This window comes from Enhydra lutris, unplaced genomic scaffold (genome assembly GCF_002288905.1).
Source record: "Enhydra lutris kenyoni isolate GAN:26980312 unplaced genomic scaffold, ASM228890v2 scaffoldscaffold99, whole genome shotgun sequence".
NCBI lineage: Eukaryota > Metazoa > Chordata > Mammalia > Carnivora > Mustelidae > Enhydra > Enhydra lutris.
This window is the reverse complement of record NW_019154183.1, coordinates 644002-660868: the sequence shown is the minus strand read 5'-3', so window position 1 is coordinate 660868 and position 16867 is coordinate 644002. Positions and strand designations below refer to the sequence as shown.

At 37.6% G+C, this 16867-nt stretch overlaps 1 protein-coding gene across 3 annotated transcripts in view; it reads left to right on the top strand.

Moving 5' to 3' along the window:
• The window catches only part of LOC111139314 (armadillo repeat containing 4), a 196827-nt gene that overhangs the window by 117118 nt on the left and 62842 nt on the right, over positions 1 to 16867 (top strand). For all 3 annotated transcript variants that reach the window (XM_022491574.1, XM_022491573.1, XM_022491575.1), the window contains 2 exons: positions 14525 to 14713; positions 15985 to 16206. In XM_022491574.1, coding sequence (XP_022347282.1) covers positions 14525 to 14713; positions 15985 to 16206 — 411 coding nt within the window. The remainder of the gene's footprint in view (positions 1 to 14524; positions 14714 to 15984; positions 16207 to 16867) is intronic.

The following is a 16867-nucleotide window of genomic DNA, read 5'->3' as shown; positions in this document are numbered from 1 at the left end:
TTGTTTTATCAACCAATTTACCAATTCCTCCTTTAAAATCTTTTTAATTTTTTATCATTACAGTCATATTCCATCCCTTCATATTTACCCTTATTTTTATATATATATCTAAGTTTTTCTTTAAGTTTTTGGGAGGCAGTTTCTTCTAAAAGACCAAAATATACCCAAACTCCAGTGTGTGGCTCTGTTCTCTTCACCATCCTGATCATCTTTCTTTCTTTCTTTTTTTTCCTTTCTCCCACAGCCACCCTCCCCAGTTTCAGGTCTCTTCTGATTTGTGTAGTGTATATTTTTCTGGGGTCATTGTTACCCTTTTAGCATTTTGTTCTCTCATTCTTCTATTCTTTTCTGGACAAAATAACAAAATGGAGAAACCCACCTAAAAAAAAGAACAAGAGGCAGTACTGACTGCCAGGGACCTAATTAATATGGATATTAATAAGATGTCAGAACTAGAGTTCACAATGATGATTATAAAGATACTGCTTTTTTTGTGAAAAAAGCATGGAAGGTACTAGAGAATCCCTTTCTGGAGTAATAAAAGAACTAAAATACAACCAAGTCAAAATGAAAAAAGCTATTAATGAGGTGCAATAAAAAATGGAGGCTCTGACTGTTAGGATAAATGAGACAGAAGACAGAATTTGTGATACAGAAGACCAAATGATGGAGAATAAAGAAGTTAAGAAAAAGATAAACAACTACTAGATTATGAGGGGGAGAATTCGAGACATAAGTGACACCATAAGACAAAACAGTATTAGAATAATTGGGATCCCAGAAGAAAAAGAAAGAGAGGGGGGCAGAAGGTATATTGAAGCAAATTATACCAAAGAACTTCCCTAATTTGGGGAAGGAAACAGGCATCAAAATCCAGGAGGCACAGAGAATCCCCCTCAATATCAATAAGAATAGGTCAATACCCCAACATCTAAGAGTTAAAAACTTATAAGTCTCAGAGACAAAAAGAAAATCCTGAAAGCAGCCTGAGACAAAAGATCTGTAACCTATAACAGTAGAAACATTAGACTGGCAGCAGACCTATTCCACAGAGACCTGGCAAGCCAGAAAGAACTGGCATGATATATTCAGAGCACTACACAAGAAAAATATGGAGCCAAGAATACTATATCCAGCTAGGCTGTCATGAAAAATGGAAGGAGAGATTAAAAAAACAAAAACAAAAAACTTCCAGGACAAACAAAAACTAAAAGAACTTGCAAATACCAAACCAGCCCTACAGGAAATATTGAAAAGGGTCCTCTAAGCAAAGAGAGAACCTAAAAGTAACACAGACTGGAAAGGAAGAGAGATAAGATACAGTAACAGTCACCTTATATAGACAATACAATGGCACTAAATTCCTATCTTTCAATAGTTACCCTGAGCGTAAATGAGCAAAATTCCCCAATCAAAACACACAGGGTATCAGAATGGTTGAAAAAACAAGACCCACCAATATGCTGTCTACAAGAAACTCATTTTAGACCCAAAGACACCTCCAGATTTAGAGTAAGGGGGTGGAAAACAATTTACCATGCTAATGGACATCAAAGGAAAGCTAGGGTGGCAATCCCTATATCAGACAAATTGAATTTTAAGCCAAAGACTATAATAAGAGATGTGGAGGGACTGTATATCACACTTAAAGTGTCTGTACAACAAGAAGATCTAACAATTGTAAATATCTATGCCCCTAACATGGGAGCAGCCCACTATATAAACCAATTAATAACAAAATCAAACACATCAACAATAAACAATAATAGTAGGGGACTTTAACAAACCCTTTACTGAAATGGACAGATCATTTAAGCAAAATATCAACGAGGAAATAAAGGCTTTAAATGACATACTGGACCAGATGAACTTCACAGATATATTCAGAACATTCCATCCCAAAGCAACAGATACACATTCTTCTCTAGTGCACATTGAACATTCGCCAGAACAAATCACATCCTGGGTCACAAATTATATCTCAACTGGCACCAAAAGATTGGGATCATCCCCTGCATGTTTTCAGACCACAATACCTTGAAAGAGGTTTTGTTAGAAAGAGGAAAGTTAGAAAGAACTCAAATACATGGAGGCTAAAAAGAATCCTACTAAGGAATGAGTGGGTCAACCAGGAAATTAATGAATTTTTAAAAATCATAGAAACATACGAAAATGAAAATACAATTGTACAAAATCTTTGGGATGCAGCAAAGGTGGTCCTGAGAGGAAAGTATATAGCAATACAAGCCTTTCTCAAGAAACAAGAAAGGTCTCAAGTATACAACCTGAACCTACACCTACAGGAGCTGGAGAAAGGACAGCAAAGAAAGCCTAAACCCAGCAGGAGAAGAGAAATAATAAAGATCAGAGCAGAAACCAATGAACTAGAAACCAAAAGAACAGTAGAACAGATCAAAGACACCAGGAGCAGCTTCTTTAAAATGCTTAATAAGATTGATAAAGCCCTGGCCAGAGTTATCAAAAAGAAAAGAGAAAGGACCCAAATTAATAAAATCATGAATGAAAGAGGAGAGATCATAACCAATAGCAAAGAAATACAAACAATTATAAGAACATATTATGAGCAACTATACACCAGCAAATTTGACAATCTGGAAGAAATGGATACATTCCCAGAGATATATAAACTACCAAAACTGAACCAGGAAGAAATAGAATACCTGAACAGACCCATAACTAGTAAGGAGATCGAAGCAGTCATCAAAAATCTTCCAACAAACAAGAACCCAGAACCAGATGGCTTCCCAGGGGAATTCTACCAAACATTTAAAGAAGAATTAATATCTATTCTTGTGAAACTGTTTCAAAAAATAGAAATGGAAGGAAAACTTCCAAACTCATTTTATGAGGCCAGCATTACCTTGATCCCAAAACCAGACAAAGATGCCATCAAAAAGAAGAATTATATACCAATATCCCTGATGAACATGGATGCAAAAATTTTCACCAAAATACTAGCCAATAGGATCCAACAGTATATTAAAAGAATTATTCACCATGACCAAGTGGGATTCTTTCCTGGTTCAATGTCCACAAATCAATCAATATGATATATATTAATAAAAGAAAGAATAAGAACCATATGATACTCTGAATAGATGCAGAAAAAACATCTGACAAAGTACAGCATTCTTTCTTGATCAAAATTCTTCAGAGTGTAGGGTTAAAGCATACATACCTCAATATCATAAAAGCCATCTATGAAAAACCCACAGCAAATATCAGAAAAACTGATAGCTTTTCCCTTAAGGCAGGGATGGCCACTCTCACCACTGCTATTCAACATAGTACTAGAAGTCCTAGCCTCAGCAATCAGACAACAAAAAGAAATAAAAGGCATCTGAATCAGCAAAGAAGACAAACTCTCACTCTTTGCAGATGATATGATACTTTATGTGGAAAACCCAAAAGACTCCACTCCAAAACTGCTAGAACTCATACAGGAATTCATTAAAATGTCAGGATATAAAATCAATGCACAGAAAGCGGTTGCATTTCTATACACCAAGAGCAAGAGAGAAGAAAGAGAAATTAAGGAGTTGATCCCATTTAAATTGCACCCCAAACAATAAGATACCTAGCAATAAGCCTAACCAAAGAGGCAAAGAATCTGTACACAGAAAACTGTAGAATACTCATGAAGGAAACTGAGGAAGATACAAAGAAATGGAAAAACATTCCATTGGAAGAATCAATATTGTGAAAATGTTTATGCTACATAGAGCAATCTATACACTTATTGCAATCCCTATCAAAACACCATCAACTTTTTTCAAAGGAATGGAACACATAATCCTAAAATTTGTTTGGAACCAGAAAAGACCCCGAATGGTTAGAAGAATGTTGAAAAAGAAAACCAAAGCTTGTGGCATCGCTGTTCCGGACTCCAAGCTCTACTACAAAGCTGTAATCATCAAGACAGTATGGTATTGCCACAAAAACAGATATGCAGATCAATGGAACAGAATAGAGAGCCCAGAAATGGACCCTCAACTCTGTGGTCAACTAGTCTTCAACAAAGCAGGGAAGAATATGCAATAGAAAAAAGTCTCTTCAACAAATGGTGTTGGAAAAATTGGACAGCCTCATGCAGAATAATGAAACTGGATCATTTCCTTACACCACACACAAAAATAGACTCAAAATGGATGAAAGACCTCAATGTGAGACAGGAATTTGTCAAAATCCTTGAGGACAACATAGGCAGCAAACTCTTCAACCTCAGCCTCAGTAACTTCTTCCTAGAAATACCACCAAAGGCAAGGGGAGCAAGGGCAAAAATGAACTACTGGGACTTCATCAAGATCAAAAGCTTTTGCACAGCTAAGGAAACAGTCAACAAAACCAAAAGACAACTGACAGAATGGGAGAAGATATTTGCAAACGACATATCAGATAAAGGGCTAATATCCAAAATCTATAAAGAACTTATCAATCTCAACACCCAAAGAACAAATAATCCAATCAGGAAATGGGCAGAAGACATGAACAGACATTTCTGCAAAGAAGTCATCCAAATGGCAAACAGATAGGTGACAAAGTGCTCAACATCACTCAGCATCAGGGAAATACAAATCAAAACCACAGTGAGATACCACCTCACACCAATCAGAAGATCTAAAATTAACAATTGTGGAAATGACAGCTGTTTTCCAGGATGTAGAGAAATGGCAACCCTCCTACACTGTTGTTGGGAATGCAAGCTGGTGCAGACACTCTGGAAAACAGTATGGAAATTCCTCAAAAAGTCGAAAATATTACTACCTATGACCCAGCAATTGCTGGGTATTCACCCCAAAGATACAAATGTAGTGAACTGAAGGGGTGCATGCATCCAATGTTTATAAAAGCAATGTTCACAATAGCTAATCAGTATTATGCCATCATCAAAAAATGAAATTTTGTCATTTGCAATGATGTGTATGGAACTAGAGGATATTACGCTGAATGAAATAAGTCAGTCAGAAAAAGACAACTATAGTATGACCTCACTGTACGAGGAATTGGAGAGACAAGACAGAGGATCATAGGGGAAGGGAGGGGAAAATGAAACAAGACAAAACCAGAGAGGGAGACAAATCATAAGAGACTTTTAATGTCAGGAAACAAAATGAGGGTTGCTGGAGTGAAGGTGGGTAAGAGGGATAGGGTGGCTGGATCATGGACATTGATTGGGAAAGTATGTGCAGTAGTGAGCGCTGTGAATTGTGTAAGACTGATGAATCATAGACTTGTACCCATGAGATGAAAAGAGTAGACCAACAATTCAAAAAAAAATTCAATATATATACATATATGCATAGATATAGGCACACGCAGATCTATGTAATAGCTATTTCATAATAAAATGACTTACATTTGTTCAGCTCCTTGTACTATTTATACGTTTTTTTCAAAGACAGCATTGGTGGGGCAACTGGGTGGTTCTGTCATTAAGCATCAGCCTTCTTCCTCAGGTCATGATCCCAGGGTCCTGGGATCGAGCCCCACATTGGGCTCCCTACTCGGTGGGCAGCATTCTTCTCCCTCTTCCACTCACCCTGCTTGTGCTCCTTCTCTCGCTGTTTTCTCTGTCAAAAAAATAAATTCTTTAAAAAAAAAAAAAGACATCATTGGTTAAGAATGTCATTTAATTAACTCTCTAAACCTCTGGGTACACAATAGTTTCTCACTATTTAGACCTCCCCATTAACAGAATATTGTATCTAAAACGGTATCAACACAAGACATAGTAAAATGGAAAAATCACAGTTCTCTATGATGCCTAAGAAAATTATCTTAAATTGGGCTAGAGAAGTAAAGAAAATCAGAACCATTACATCTATTCTCTTTATTTTTTGTGATTTAATTTGATAAAGCTACCCTCAAAGTACAATGCATTTTCACCTATGTAAGTCTACACTATGAGTACTGATTCATTTATTTTACCTGAAATTAATTTACTTTTCCTTCAGTTCAGAATGAAAAAGGTAATAAATGATATCCTAACTCTGATTTTTGAAGAACTACATTTGAAAATATAAGATAGTTCTAAATCAGTAATTTGTTTTAAGCTGTGGGACTTTACTCCTAGAAACAGAACAAGGATCTTACTGTGATAGAACCAGACAAACAGTCTATTCTTCTGTATATATGTTGTATTTAGAATTTTAAAAGCATTTGATAGAACAAATATACTTTTAGGATAAGATTTGCCAGTTCAGTTTTGGTTTCTCTGACATGCTATTCCAATGTGAATGTAGCATTTTTGGAATTTTTTATATGCAATGTGCTAAATTTAAATCTTTTTCAAATACTGTATTATGCATTGTATGGTCTCTGTATGGCACAAAACAGTGTTTTTATAGCCCTTCTGGTTAAAAATTTTTGTTCTTAAGTCATGTTACGCTTGCCTTGTATGTGCTTTAAAGTTGCATTATGTATATCTCACCTCATCAGAAAACTGTCAGTTCTTTTCGCTGGAGGCAAAAGAAGGAATTTCATACCCATTAGTTTAATTGCTCTATGCCAAAACATCCAATTTTCTGTTTTATTCATCAATCTGTAAATAAGGCCTTAATATTTTCCTATTAGTTGAATTTTAACCAAAAGTATTTTGTTACTTTACATTTTTGGTCCCATTTTGTGTATTTGACTTGATTTTGGTTAATTTGAATGTGACACATTTTCCTACTTATTCACCCATTCCAGCTTTACTTGAATAACAGTATAAAGGTGCTGCATATTCTCTCTCTCAGTTACTGTTTTTGTTTGTCTCATGAACTGTCGTTGGCAAAATAGCTTCATCTCTTTGGAATTATTAGCTCTCTAAATTGTGAAGAGTCTTCTGTTTATAAACTAGGTCTAACCTGGTAAATAGAATTGTTGGCACTTCCAAGTCTAAGCACACAGTATAGAGCGAAAATGAGAAATCGGGCAACATAAGGTTAATTTTTAGTGTTGTTATTAATTATTCATAAACCTTGACCCTTCCCATCTGTAAAATGGGGATTTCATGCTTCCCAAAGGCAGAGGTGTGAGGTTCTGAAGAGATACCTATGTGGAAGGCCTTTGTAAACCGTAAAACGCTAGACTGTTGTCATTATTATTACTATTATTATTCTATCTGGGGTTTTTGCATTAAAGATGAAAATTTGAATTGTGCACAACCAGTATCGTACCAATGGCAAATTGGCAAAGACTAGTTTTTAAGATATGTGAGAAGGTGGAAAATGTGTTGAATTTGCCCAGTCGTTTAGCATTAGTGAAAGACAGTTTTGGCAGAATAATTACTTTTTCCATCCTCAAATATACTGTCTCCCTTTCCATAGAAACTATGTGAGGCAAGATGTCATGTGTTTAGAATCTTTAAATCTAAAAAGTTAAAAGAGAGAGAGAGAGAGAGAGAGAGAAAGAGATGTCTCACCTTCCAAACAAATAAACAAACTTTGGCAGGAACCGTGGGCTTGAGTCTAACATTTCACTGTCCCAGATTGTAAACATTACAAGACCTCGGTGAGCCATGCCCATGATCTCATTGCGACTTTGGCTTCCTCTATCTCATACCATGCACCTTAGGAAGTTCTTGGAGCAGAAGCAGATGTGATCACTTTTGTTACTTCTCCCAGTACGTCCCCAGTGCTGTGACTCACTGTCTCTACTGATAAAGCAGTGAGACAACCAGGAAGTCACTAGACTATGGGGTTGAATTGGCCTTACCCATTTATATTTCTTTTACATAGTTACATTATTAATACATAATTAATGCTTTTTTTTTTTTTTTTTTTTTTAGCACTTGGGACTGTGGCCAAGGATCTTAAAGTCATAGTCCCCTCATTACTTTTACTTTTTCACAATTCAGCAAACATTTATTGGAGTCTACTGTGTAACAGACACCAGACCATATTCCAAATAAGAGTCAAAGAACAAGACCAGGCGGCTCTGTTCTTGAAGAGCTTACAAATTCATAGGGAAAGGACCCAGTAGAAAACAATTACAATAGAATGAAAATGTGGCTACAGGTTGCCTTTGGTTTTAAATGGACAAAGCAGATTTTGGGCCCGGTTGATTCAACAGCTCAACAATGTCATCAAAGACCCCAGGCTGTTTTCCTCTTTCTGCTCTGCCATTATCAGTGTGTCCTGTGATTAGTCCTTAAAACTTCTAGAAAATTCCTAGGAGACATCATCTCAGAACTCTCTGGCCATCACTGGGCCATATCTAGCCCACCACTAAACAAACAATGGTAGAGGGAATGAGACTTCTGTGATAGGCTTAAGCCAGTCGAGTTTTACCTCTGGGGTATAGAAGCACTTTTTGCAGGTGCTTCTGTGTGAGAGTTAGACACCCAAACAAAATCAAGCCTTGGCAAATATGAGAGAATGAGGGAATGAATTTTGGAGAAAAACATCTATAGGAATGTGCAGGGGAGGGAGTGAACTATACTGAGAAGGGGAGGGAGGTGGATTTTATGGAGGAAATGTTATTTAAGCTACTATTAAAAGGAGTCAGTTCAGGACTGAGTAGGAATTTCTAGGAGTTTAGAAGGGCACCCAGGTAAAGAAAATGATGTAGCCAAAGATATACAACAACATGGCACTTTAGGGAATACCAGTAATCCTAGGGGCTGCAATATAGTTTATAAAAAATTACAGTGGGGGTGTCTGGGTGGCTCAGTTGGTTAAGCCACTGCCTTCAGCTCAGCTCATGATCCTGGAGTCCCAGGATCCAGTCCCGCATCGGGCTCCCTGCTTGGCAGGGAGTCTTCTTCTCCCTCTGACCCTGCCCCTTCTATGCTCTCCCTCTCTCTCTCATTCTCTCTCTTTCAAATAAATAAATAAAATCTTTTTAAAAAGGGGGAGAGGGTACAATGTGAAATATGACCAGAGGGTGAGGTTGAGCCAAACTGGGAAAATACTTCAATCATGCTAATGATTTAAACCTCATCCAGAAGGAAATGAAGCCAGAAGGGCATTTTAGGAAATCTGCCATCCTTTTGTTGATGTCTTTGTAGTCTCTTTGGAGAGCTGACAGTCAATTTTGAGTCGATTTCTCAGAAGGGCCTGTGTTAACACATCCCCTGGAGTCTTCCATGTTTATAACAGTTTTATAGTTGAAGGTCATTTGAGCTGGATACTAGAACATTGATTCACATTTTCTCTTGCGGTTGCTTACATACATTATTCCCTTTCCCTCTGCATAAAAACGCTGCTGCTGAAAAGGCTTAAGATAATATCTTATCCTTTCCCTGACAAGTAACTTGGTCTTTTTGCCTAGATAAGCAAATAATTTTTTTCTTTTTTATTAATGTCCAGTAGTTGTACTAGAATATTTCTCTATGTTAGCACATTCTTGGGCCTATTTCCCCAGGTATATAGGGTGACTTTTAAATATACTCTCAGGTTTTATTTATTTCAGGAGAGAGTTTTGAATCATAGCTTTAAAATTTTGCTCTATTATATTGCTTTGTTTCCTTCTTAAGAACTTACTATATGTATGCTATTTTCTCTGCCTAGTCTTTGACTTTTTTGTTAGCTTTCTCCCCATCATTTCAGATTCTTCACATATCCTATTTAAAGATATTACCCATTATGTATGCTCATTTTTGTACTTCTAATTTGCTCTTCATTTTCAAAATGAATTTTTCTTCCATTTCTAATTCTTTGTGGATGGGTTTCACCTGCCTTTAAAAACTGGGTTTTTTTTTTCTTGATTAATCACTTAACTTATGAGCTTTGATAATTCTAATTGATATTTTCTTTCCATTGCTTCTGTGATCTTCTTTCAGCTAATTCTTTTTCTTATAATAATTCTAAATAGAAATTGACCATGGTCTTTTTCTTTTGCTCATTTTTAAGTGAAATAAGTTCTCATGTTGTTTTAGGAGGGAGATGTGGGCCAGAGTTTCATTTCTAATTTCATGCTTCTCAAGATCCCATTTCTGTTATTTTCCCAAGGATGGAGAGTAGACTCAGACTCCTTTGCTCCTGTCCTCTCTTTTTACCTCGACTCTATCATTCCTTCATCCCACTGTTCTTGCCTTGTTCTGTTTGGATGCAACTCCCAGGAGTTCCTCTTTGGTATGAGGCTTCAACCCAGAAGGAGCCTTCAGTTGGTAGTACTGCAAATGCAGAGAACTCAGACCATAGAATGCTCCAGCACTGTCAAACCTGGGGGCATTTTGGTCTTATCCATTAATCAGAGCCTGGTAAGTCCATTGTGCTATTCCTGAGCTTTCCAGAACTTTCCAGGGACACCTAATGGCAGACTGAGTTCCCTGGTTCTACAGCCTTCACAAGTCATTCTGCCTTCTCTCTGCAGTCTTCTGATTTCTTAGACCATGTAGCTTTGGTAGTTTGTCCCAATCTGTTTGTACTTGAGGGTCCATAAAGATAACTTGTCACCTAGCATTTCTGTGTTTTTATTTTGCTGCCACTAATTTCTCTGTTTTCTTAGGAAGATTCAAAGAATATGCCACCATCATCTTCCTGCAATTTCTCCAGTCTTTCTTGAGAAAAAGAATTTGTTTTGTAATTCCATAACTGACAGCTTACTGACACAAATAACATCATCTGAAAAGTGGAGTTCAGGGGCTACATTTTGAAGTTCCCTGAAATTCTAAAAGCCATTTTTTTTTCCTTTGAGTTTCCATGTGCATCTGGACCAAGGATATGGTTAGGATTATGAATTTTATTTCACCTGGGCTGAGTGTGTGGTCAGGATTCACGTAATTTCAGTATTGTGGAGTGGCTTCGGGCTCAGACAGACATGGATTCAGATTCTTCTCTGCCATTTTTCATTTCACTTGTCACATATTAATTTATTTCTCTAAGATTTTCCTCATCTACAACATGGAAAGAGTACTACAACAACTACCGCTAAGCAGCTAAGCACTAAGTGCTTCAAAAGGGCCGTTTGGACTAAATTATGTGGGCTATTTGACTGAAGGTTAATAGATTAACTCTTTCAATCCTTTGATTTGGTTGCATCCTAGTGTACAGAAGTGTAGTAAGGTGGCATGTAGAATACAATTGAAAGTATCATTCCTTTTGTTTTATATAAAAAGCTTTACTGTAGGATTTTAGGGAAAATGGCAAATATTTTCAAAATAATTTTATTAATACATCAGAATATAAAAGTTTGTCTTAGCAGATATTGTATTTAAATGTGATACTGAGAGCAAGGGCCAGTAATATTGCTCACATACTTCCCATAGCAAGTAGGAGAGGAAGCGTGTTGTGGAGAAGATGCTTTCTACTTATATTTGGGATGAACCTGCCTGGGGTCTATCATTCACCATTCACTAGAACTTTGGTTTGGTTTGGTTTGGTTTGGTATGTCCTTGGCAAAAGCTTCCTTTTGTAGCTGTGAGTTTACAAATTAAGTCAGTGTCGTTTCTAGAAACTGGCATAGAAACTTTCACAGAAACTGGGCATACAACAATAAACAAGACAGAAAAGTGTCCCTGCCCTCCTGGAACGTATGTTCTAGGTCAAAGGCAAATAAATAAGCAACTATGGCAGACAGTAGGAAGTACTATAATATAGAACAGCTCAACCCACACTCAAAGTTCAAGAAAGCTCCTTAAAGGGAATCATACCTTAGTCAGTAGCTGAGACCACATGGAAAGTCCCAAACTAGTGGGAAAACAGACCAAAAAGCCATATGCAAAGACATGGAGATCTGCAAGTGGCATGTTTGAGGACATGAACTTGAAGGACTGATGCATAAGCAATGTTCCCAATACTGGCTGAAGTTTAGAATCACAGGAGAGATTTTTAAATTAAAAAAAAAAAAAATTATAGGCCCTACCCCAGACTTAATGAACCATATTCTCAGAGAATGAGTGTCGGGATTCTGATTATTAACTCCAGGGTTGGGGGTGGGGAGACCCTGTCTTAGGGCTTGTGTGTGTGGTTAGAGAAGGGGGATCAAGGCATAGAAGTTGAGACAAGGAAGCCAGGGGCACAAACATCATGTGGAGTTTGGATTTTATCCTAAGGGCAGGGGAGACCAGTGGAAGAATTTGGAGGTTATGGGGATGAGATGTTCAGATTTATGATTATAAAGTTCACTAAGTTTACTATAACATGGCCCGTTGAGGGATACAGTCTATGTGGTTCAACATCTTTGAAACCTCAGTTTTTTAAATATAAAATGGAAATAATATCTAACAATTTATGTGAAATGCCCAAGATATAATTAGCATTCAAAAGATATTAATTTTTGTTACTTGAGAAAGCTATGGAGCCAAATAATTGGACATCACCAGCCACCATCATACATTAGGGGAGGTGAGGATTTCTGAGCAACAATCTGTCTTCAGGTTCCTCTGACAAATTCCTTTCCTGCCCACACTTGCAGCTCTGGCAACCTCTCACATGCATTACTTCAGTTACAGTCTTAATGCTGGTGACTTCCAAATCTATGACTCCATCCTGGTTTCCTTTCCTGAGCTCCAAACACATATATCCAGCTGACTTCCTTCTGGCTGTCTCCACATAAAGGTTTTGCAGGCACTTCATCCAAATTGGGTTTCTGATATCAAGTACCATCCTTTCTCACCCCAAGAAAACAAAACAACACCCTGTCTTTCCAACATTAGCGCCATTAGGTCAAGCCAGAAACAGGGGAATCGTCATTGAGTCACTGGTCCTTATCTTCTCCAGTCAGCGCACACAAATCCACACCCTTTCCTCCAGGTCTAGACCGTAACCTCCTTCCAAACTTCTACCACCTCTTATCTGAACTTCATGAAATAGCCTCCAAGTTCCCAGCACCAGGCTTTGCCCCAAACTCAAATCCAATTCTGAGAGATCTATGTTGATACAAAATTGATAAAATCCCCTTCCCCTCCACCCCCCCCCCACATTTAAACCTTTTCAGTGGCTTTCTTGTGCCCTTAAAATTAACTCCATACTGGGGCGCCTGGGTGGCTCAGTGGGTTAAGCCGCTGCCTTCGGCTCAGGTCATGATCTCAGGGTCCTGGGATGGAGTCCCACATCGGGCTCTCTGCTCAGCAAGAAGCCTGCTTCCCTCTCTCTCTCTCTCTGCCTGCTTCTCCGTCTACTTGTGATCTCTCTGTGTCAAATAAATAAATAAAATCTTTAAAAAAAATTTAAAAAAAAATTAACTCCATACTTTCTAAGGCATGCAGTGAAGACCCATCAAGATCTCAGTAAGTCTCATTTTCTCCTATTCTCCCTTTCTTATTTATGCTACTCTGCACTAAGAAAGGAGAAAAAAGTTCCCTCCTCTCATTCTCAGGTCTGTTTCATGATGATTCCTCCACCCTGAACCCCCTTCACACTGGTAACTCCTCACCTTTTTAGACTTCGTTTACAAACATCCTCTTGGGGGGCCATCCTTGAATCTTTCCTCTTAGTGCTGTTCATTATATGTATTTCTTTATTTTTAAGATTTATTTATTTATTTCAGAGAGAGAATGGGAGGAGGAGCACAGGGAGAGAAACTTTGAGAGACTACCCACTGAGTGTGGAGTGTGGAGTACAATGCAGGGCTTTATCTCATGACCCTGAGATCATGACCCGAGCCAAAACTAAGTCTGTCACTTAACAAACTGGGCCACCCAGGTGTCCCCATTATACATATTTCTTAATGCCCCCACTGCCCACTGGGTTGCAAGCAACATAATTGCAAAAGAGTATACACAATCAATCCATATTCTTCATGTATTTGGTTTGGGAATTTTTGCCTACTTGCTAAAATCTTTGTCATCCCCAAATCAATATTCACAGCACCTCTGTGGTCATTCTTGAACATGCACACAGAGATGAAAAATTTGAGTCACCCAAAATGCATGTTCTCAGCTGGGGCTGAAAAAGATGACACGCTATCGTTTTAGCTTTCATATTATTAACAAGCATCCACTCCGTAGTCTACTTAAAACCAATTTTTCATATCTTTGTGGGTTTTGTTGGTGATTTCACTGTTTGACATTGCGCCCGCTGTAGTACCCAATGCTCTCTAGTGTTCCTACGTTCGTGTGTTAGATAAACCCCCTTTAGGCATGACTTATAGTATGGTGTCTATGAGTTCAATGTTAATGAATTAACATTATTTGAGACAAGACATCTTTAAGCAAAAACACACATAAAACAAGGTTATATATTGATCAGTTGAGAAATTTGTGACCAGAGGCTCACAGGAACCTAATGCTGCATTTCCCCTAGAAATAGTGGTTTAGTATTTACTAAATTAGTTTTTGTGATGACTTTATAAAACAGAACTACAACAAATAATAAGACAACTGTATTTTACTAATTTCTATATCCCCAGCAGTTAGCATAGTAACTCTCACATAATAGTTGTTCAATAAATACCTGTTGAAACTGAATTGTGCATGTATACATATACATACATAGAAATCACATATAATAAATAAACTGAATTTGTTTTTTATGCCAAAGGTGTACCTCACAGCCTTATCGTTACTTTTTGCTTAAAAAAAATGCTGATCATAAAATTCTTTTTGATGACATCTTTTGTTTTTAATTTTCTCTAGGATGCTGGAGAAATGGTTCGTTCCTTTGTTGGTGGTTTGGAACTTGTTGTCAACTTACTGAAATCAGATAATAAAGAAGTTTTGGCAAGTGTATGTGCTGCTATTACCAATATAGCAAAAGATCAAGAAAATTTAGCCGTAATTACAGATCACGGAGTTGTCCCTTTATTGTCCAAACTAGCAAATACAGTAAGTAACACACTCTTTCATTTTAAATGTGTTTTATCGTAAGGTATCATGGTGTAGTGGTAAAAACAATAAGCTTAGAGTCCAGAGACCTGGATTCAAGCTTAATATCCATGACCTATGAGGTATGAGATTTTGGTCATCTCATTTAATTTCTCTGACATCAATGTGAAAGTATATTCTAACAGTACAATTTAATATGCAAGATCCTTAGAAAACAGAGGCTGTTTCTTATTTGTTACTGGCAAGTCATAAAGTGGTGGCAAATATAAATGTTATTATAGAAGTGTTAACTATCCTTTTCCATCACCACCATCGTTATCATTATCCTTAAGATAACTGTTCATGCCAACTATAGAAGTTAAAAACTCCTCCCCAGGCTTAGCAAGCTTGGATTGAAGGCATTCTTGGGCTGGGAGACTTTGGTAACCAATGTATTATTTATCCAAAGCTATGCCAGATAGAATAAGCAGCCTTGAGAGATAATGACTTCACCATGACCAGAAGTATTTGAGCATAGCTTGGGCTACCGCTTGGCAGGAAAACCGTAGAGCAGAAATTCAGTCACTGGAAGGATGCTTGGTTTAGAAGACTTTTTAGGGCCAGTCTGACACTGAGTTCCCAAGAATAACTGCCAGATTCAGTTAAGGACACCAAGTTGTTGCCTCAATCAAGAGAACAATACAATTAACAAATAGAAAACTGTATCGCATTTAGTTATATTCTACCCATAGGAGTTAATTACATACAAAAAGAAGGATATAGTCTGGACAAAGGCTACAGAAAGGAAAATGGGAGACTCAAACATGTCATTGTTTGCTGCACTGCCTTATCCCTGTTGGGAACCAAGGTGTATTACTGATGTAGATGTATTCCTGGGGTGAAGGTGTAGAGTTAATCCACGTATCCCAGTCAGATGAAATGCTCCCTTAAGAATGTCCAATATTTTTTACTATTTTTTTCCCCACAGCACCTTCTCAAAAGGAAATCAAGCCTTGAGCAAATAACAAATGCTTGACACTTTATCATGTTTGAGTGTATTGACTACATTCAGTAGTCAATAAAAAGAAATTAAAAATATTTGAAGTCATAAAAAGAAAACTCAGGATTGAACCTTGGCCCAGTTAGGGACCACCAAAATACTCATTTCATAGCCTCCTAGCTGTTCTCCCTTGACTTCTTGGCATTTTATTGGGTAATAAACATCTAGCACAGAAATATGACCTCACACGTTCATTGCAATGCATGTACCACTATCCATTTCCTTTGTGCAGAATAATGATAAACTGAGGCACCATCTAGCAGAAGCTATTTCACGCTGCTGTATGTGGGGGAGAAACAGAGTGGCCTTTGGCGAGTACAAAGCAGTGGCTCCATTAGTGCGTTACCTGAAATCAAATGACCCCAATGTACATCGAGCGACAGCTCAAGCCTTGTACCAGCTCTCAGAAGATGCGGATAATTGCATCACCATGCACGAGAATGGGGCAGTAAAGGTACTGTTGACTGATCGACTTTGGGGTTTAGTCCAAATGAGGTGGTTGGAAAGAAACTTATGTAGCAATAAGATTTCACTGACGGGGAGTATTTGGACACACAAAACTGCCTTCTTGTTGGGTCATGGCAGCTGTAGAGCCATGTGCTAGCATGGTTTGTGCAGCAGGAAAGTTGGAGATCAATTTTTTCTAAAATGAAGAGTATAAGACACACTTAGTTGAATAATCGCTCCATAATTTGAATTTGATGGAAAAAAATGTACAGTGCATGGATAATCAGGGGCATTCACAAGTCTCTTTAATATATTATTTACTTAGGACTTAAATAACAAAGGCACAAACTACAGCAAAGGAGCTGACTGAAACAACTAGATGGCAACTTGATGGTCTTAACTGTAATAGCAAAGGACCAATTCAAAGACACTTTTTTTTTTTTCCAAAAAAATTGTGCATCAGGATTTTCTTTGCCTTTAATCAACACACAGGTAGGAGAGCTTCTAGAAGCACAAAGACTTTAATATATCTATACATTCTGTTCCTGAACAGGATTTGCCCAATCTAACATTCCATCAGTAGGGCCTTTAAAAAAATGAAACTGTAAAAAAATTAAGCAGCCTGATATAGCGTCTGACATAAAACATATGCTTAGACAATTGCCAGT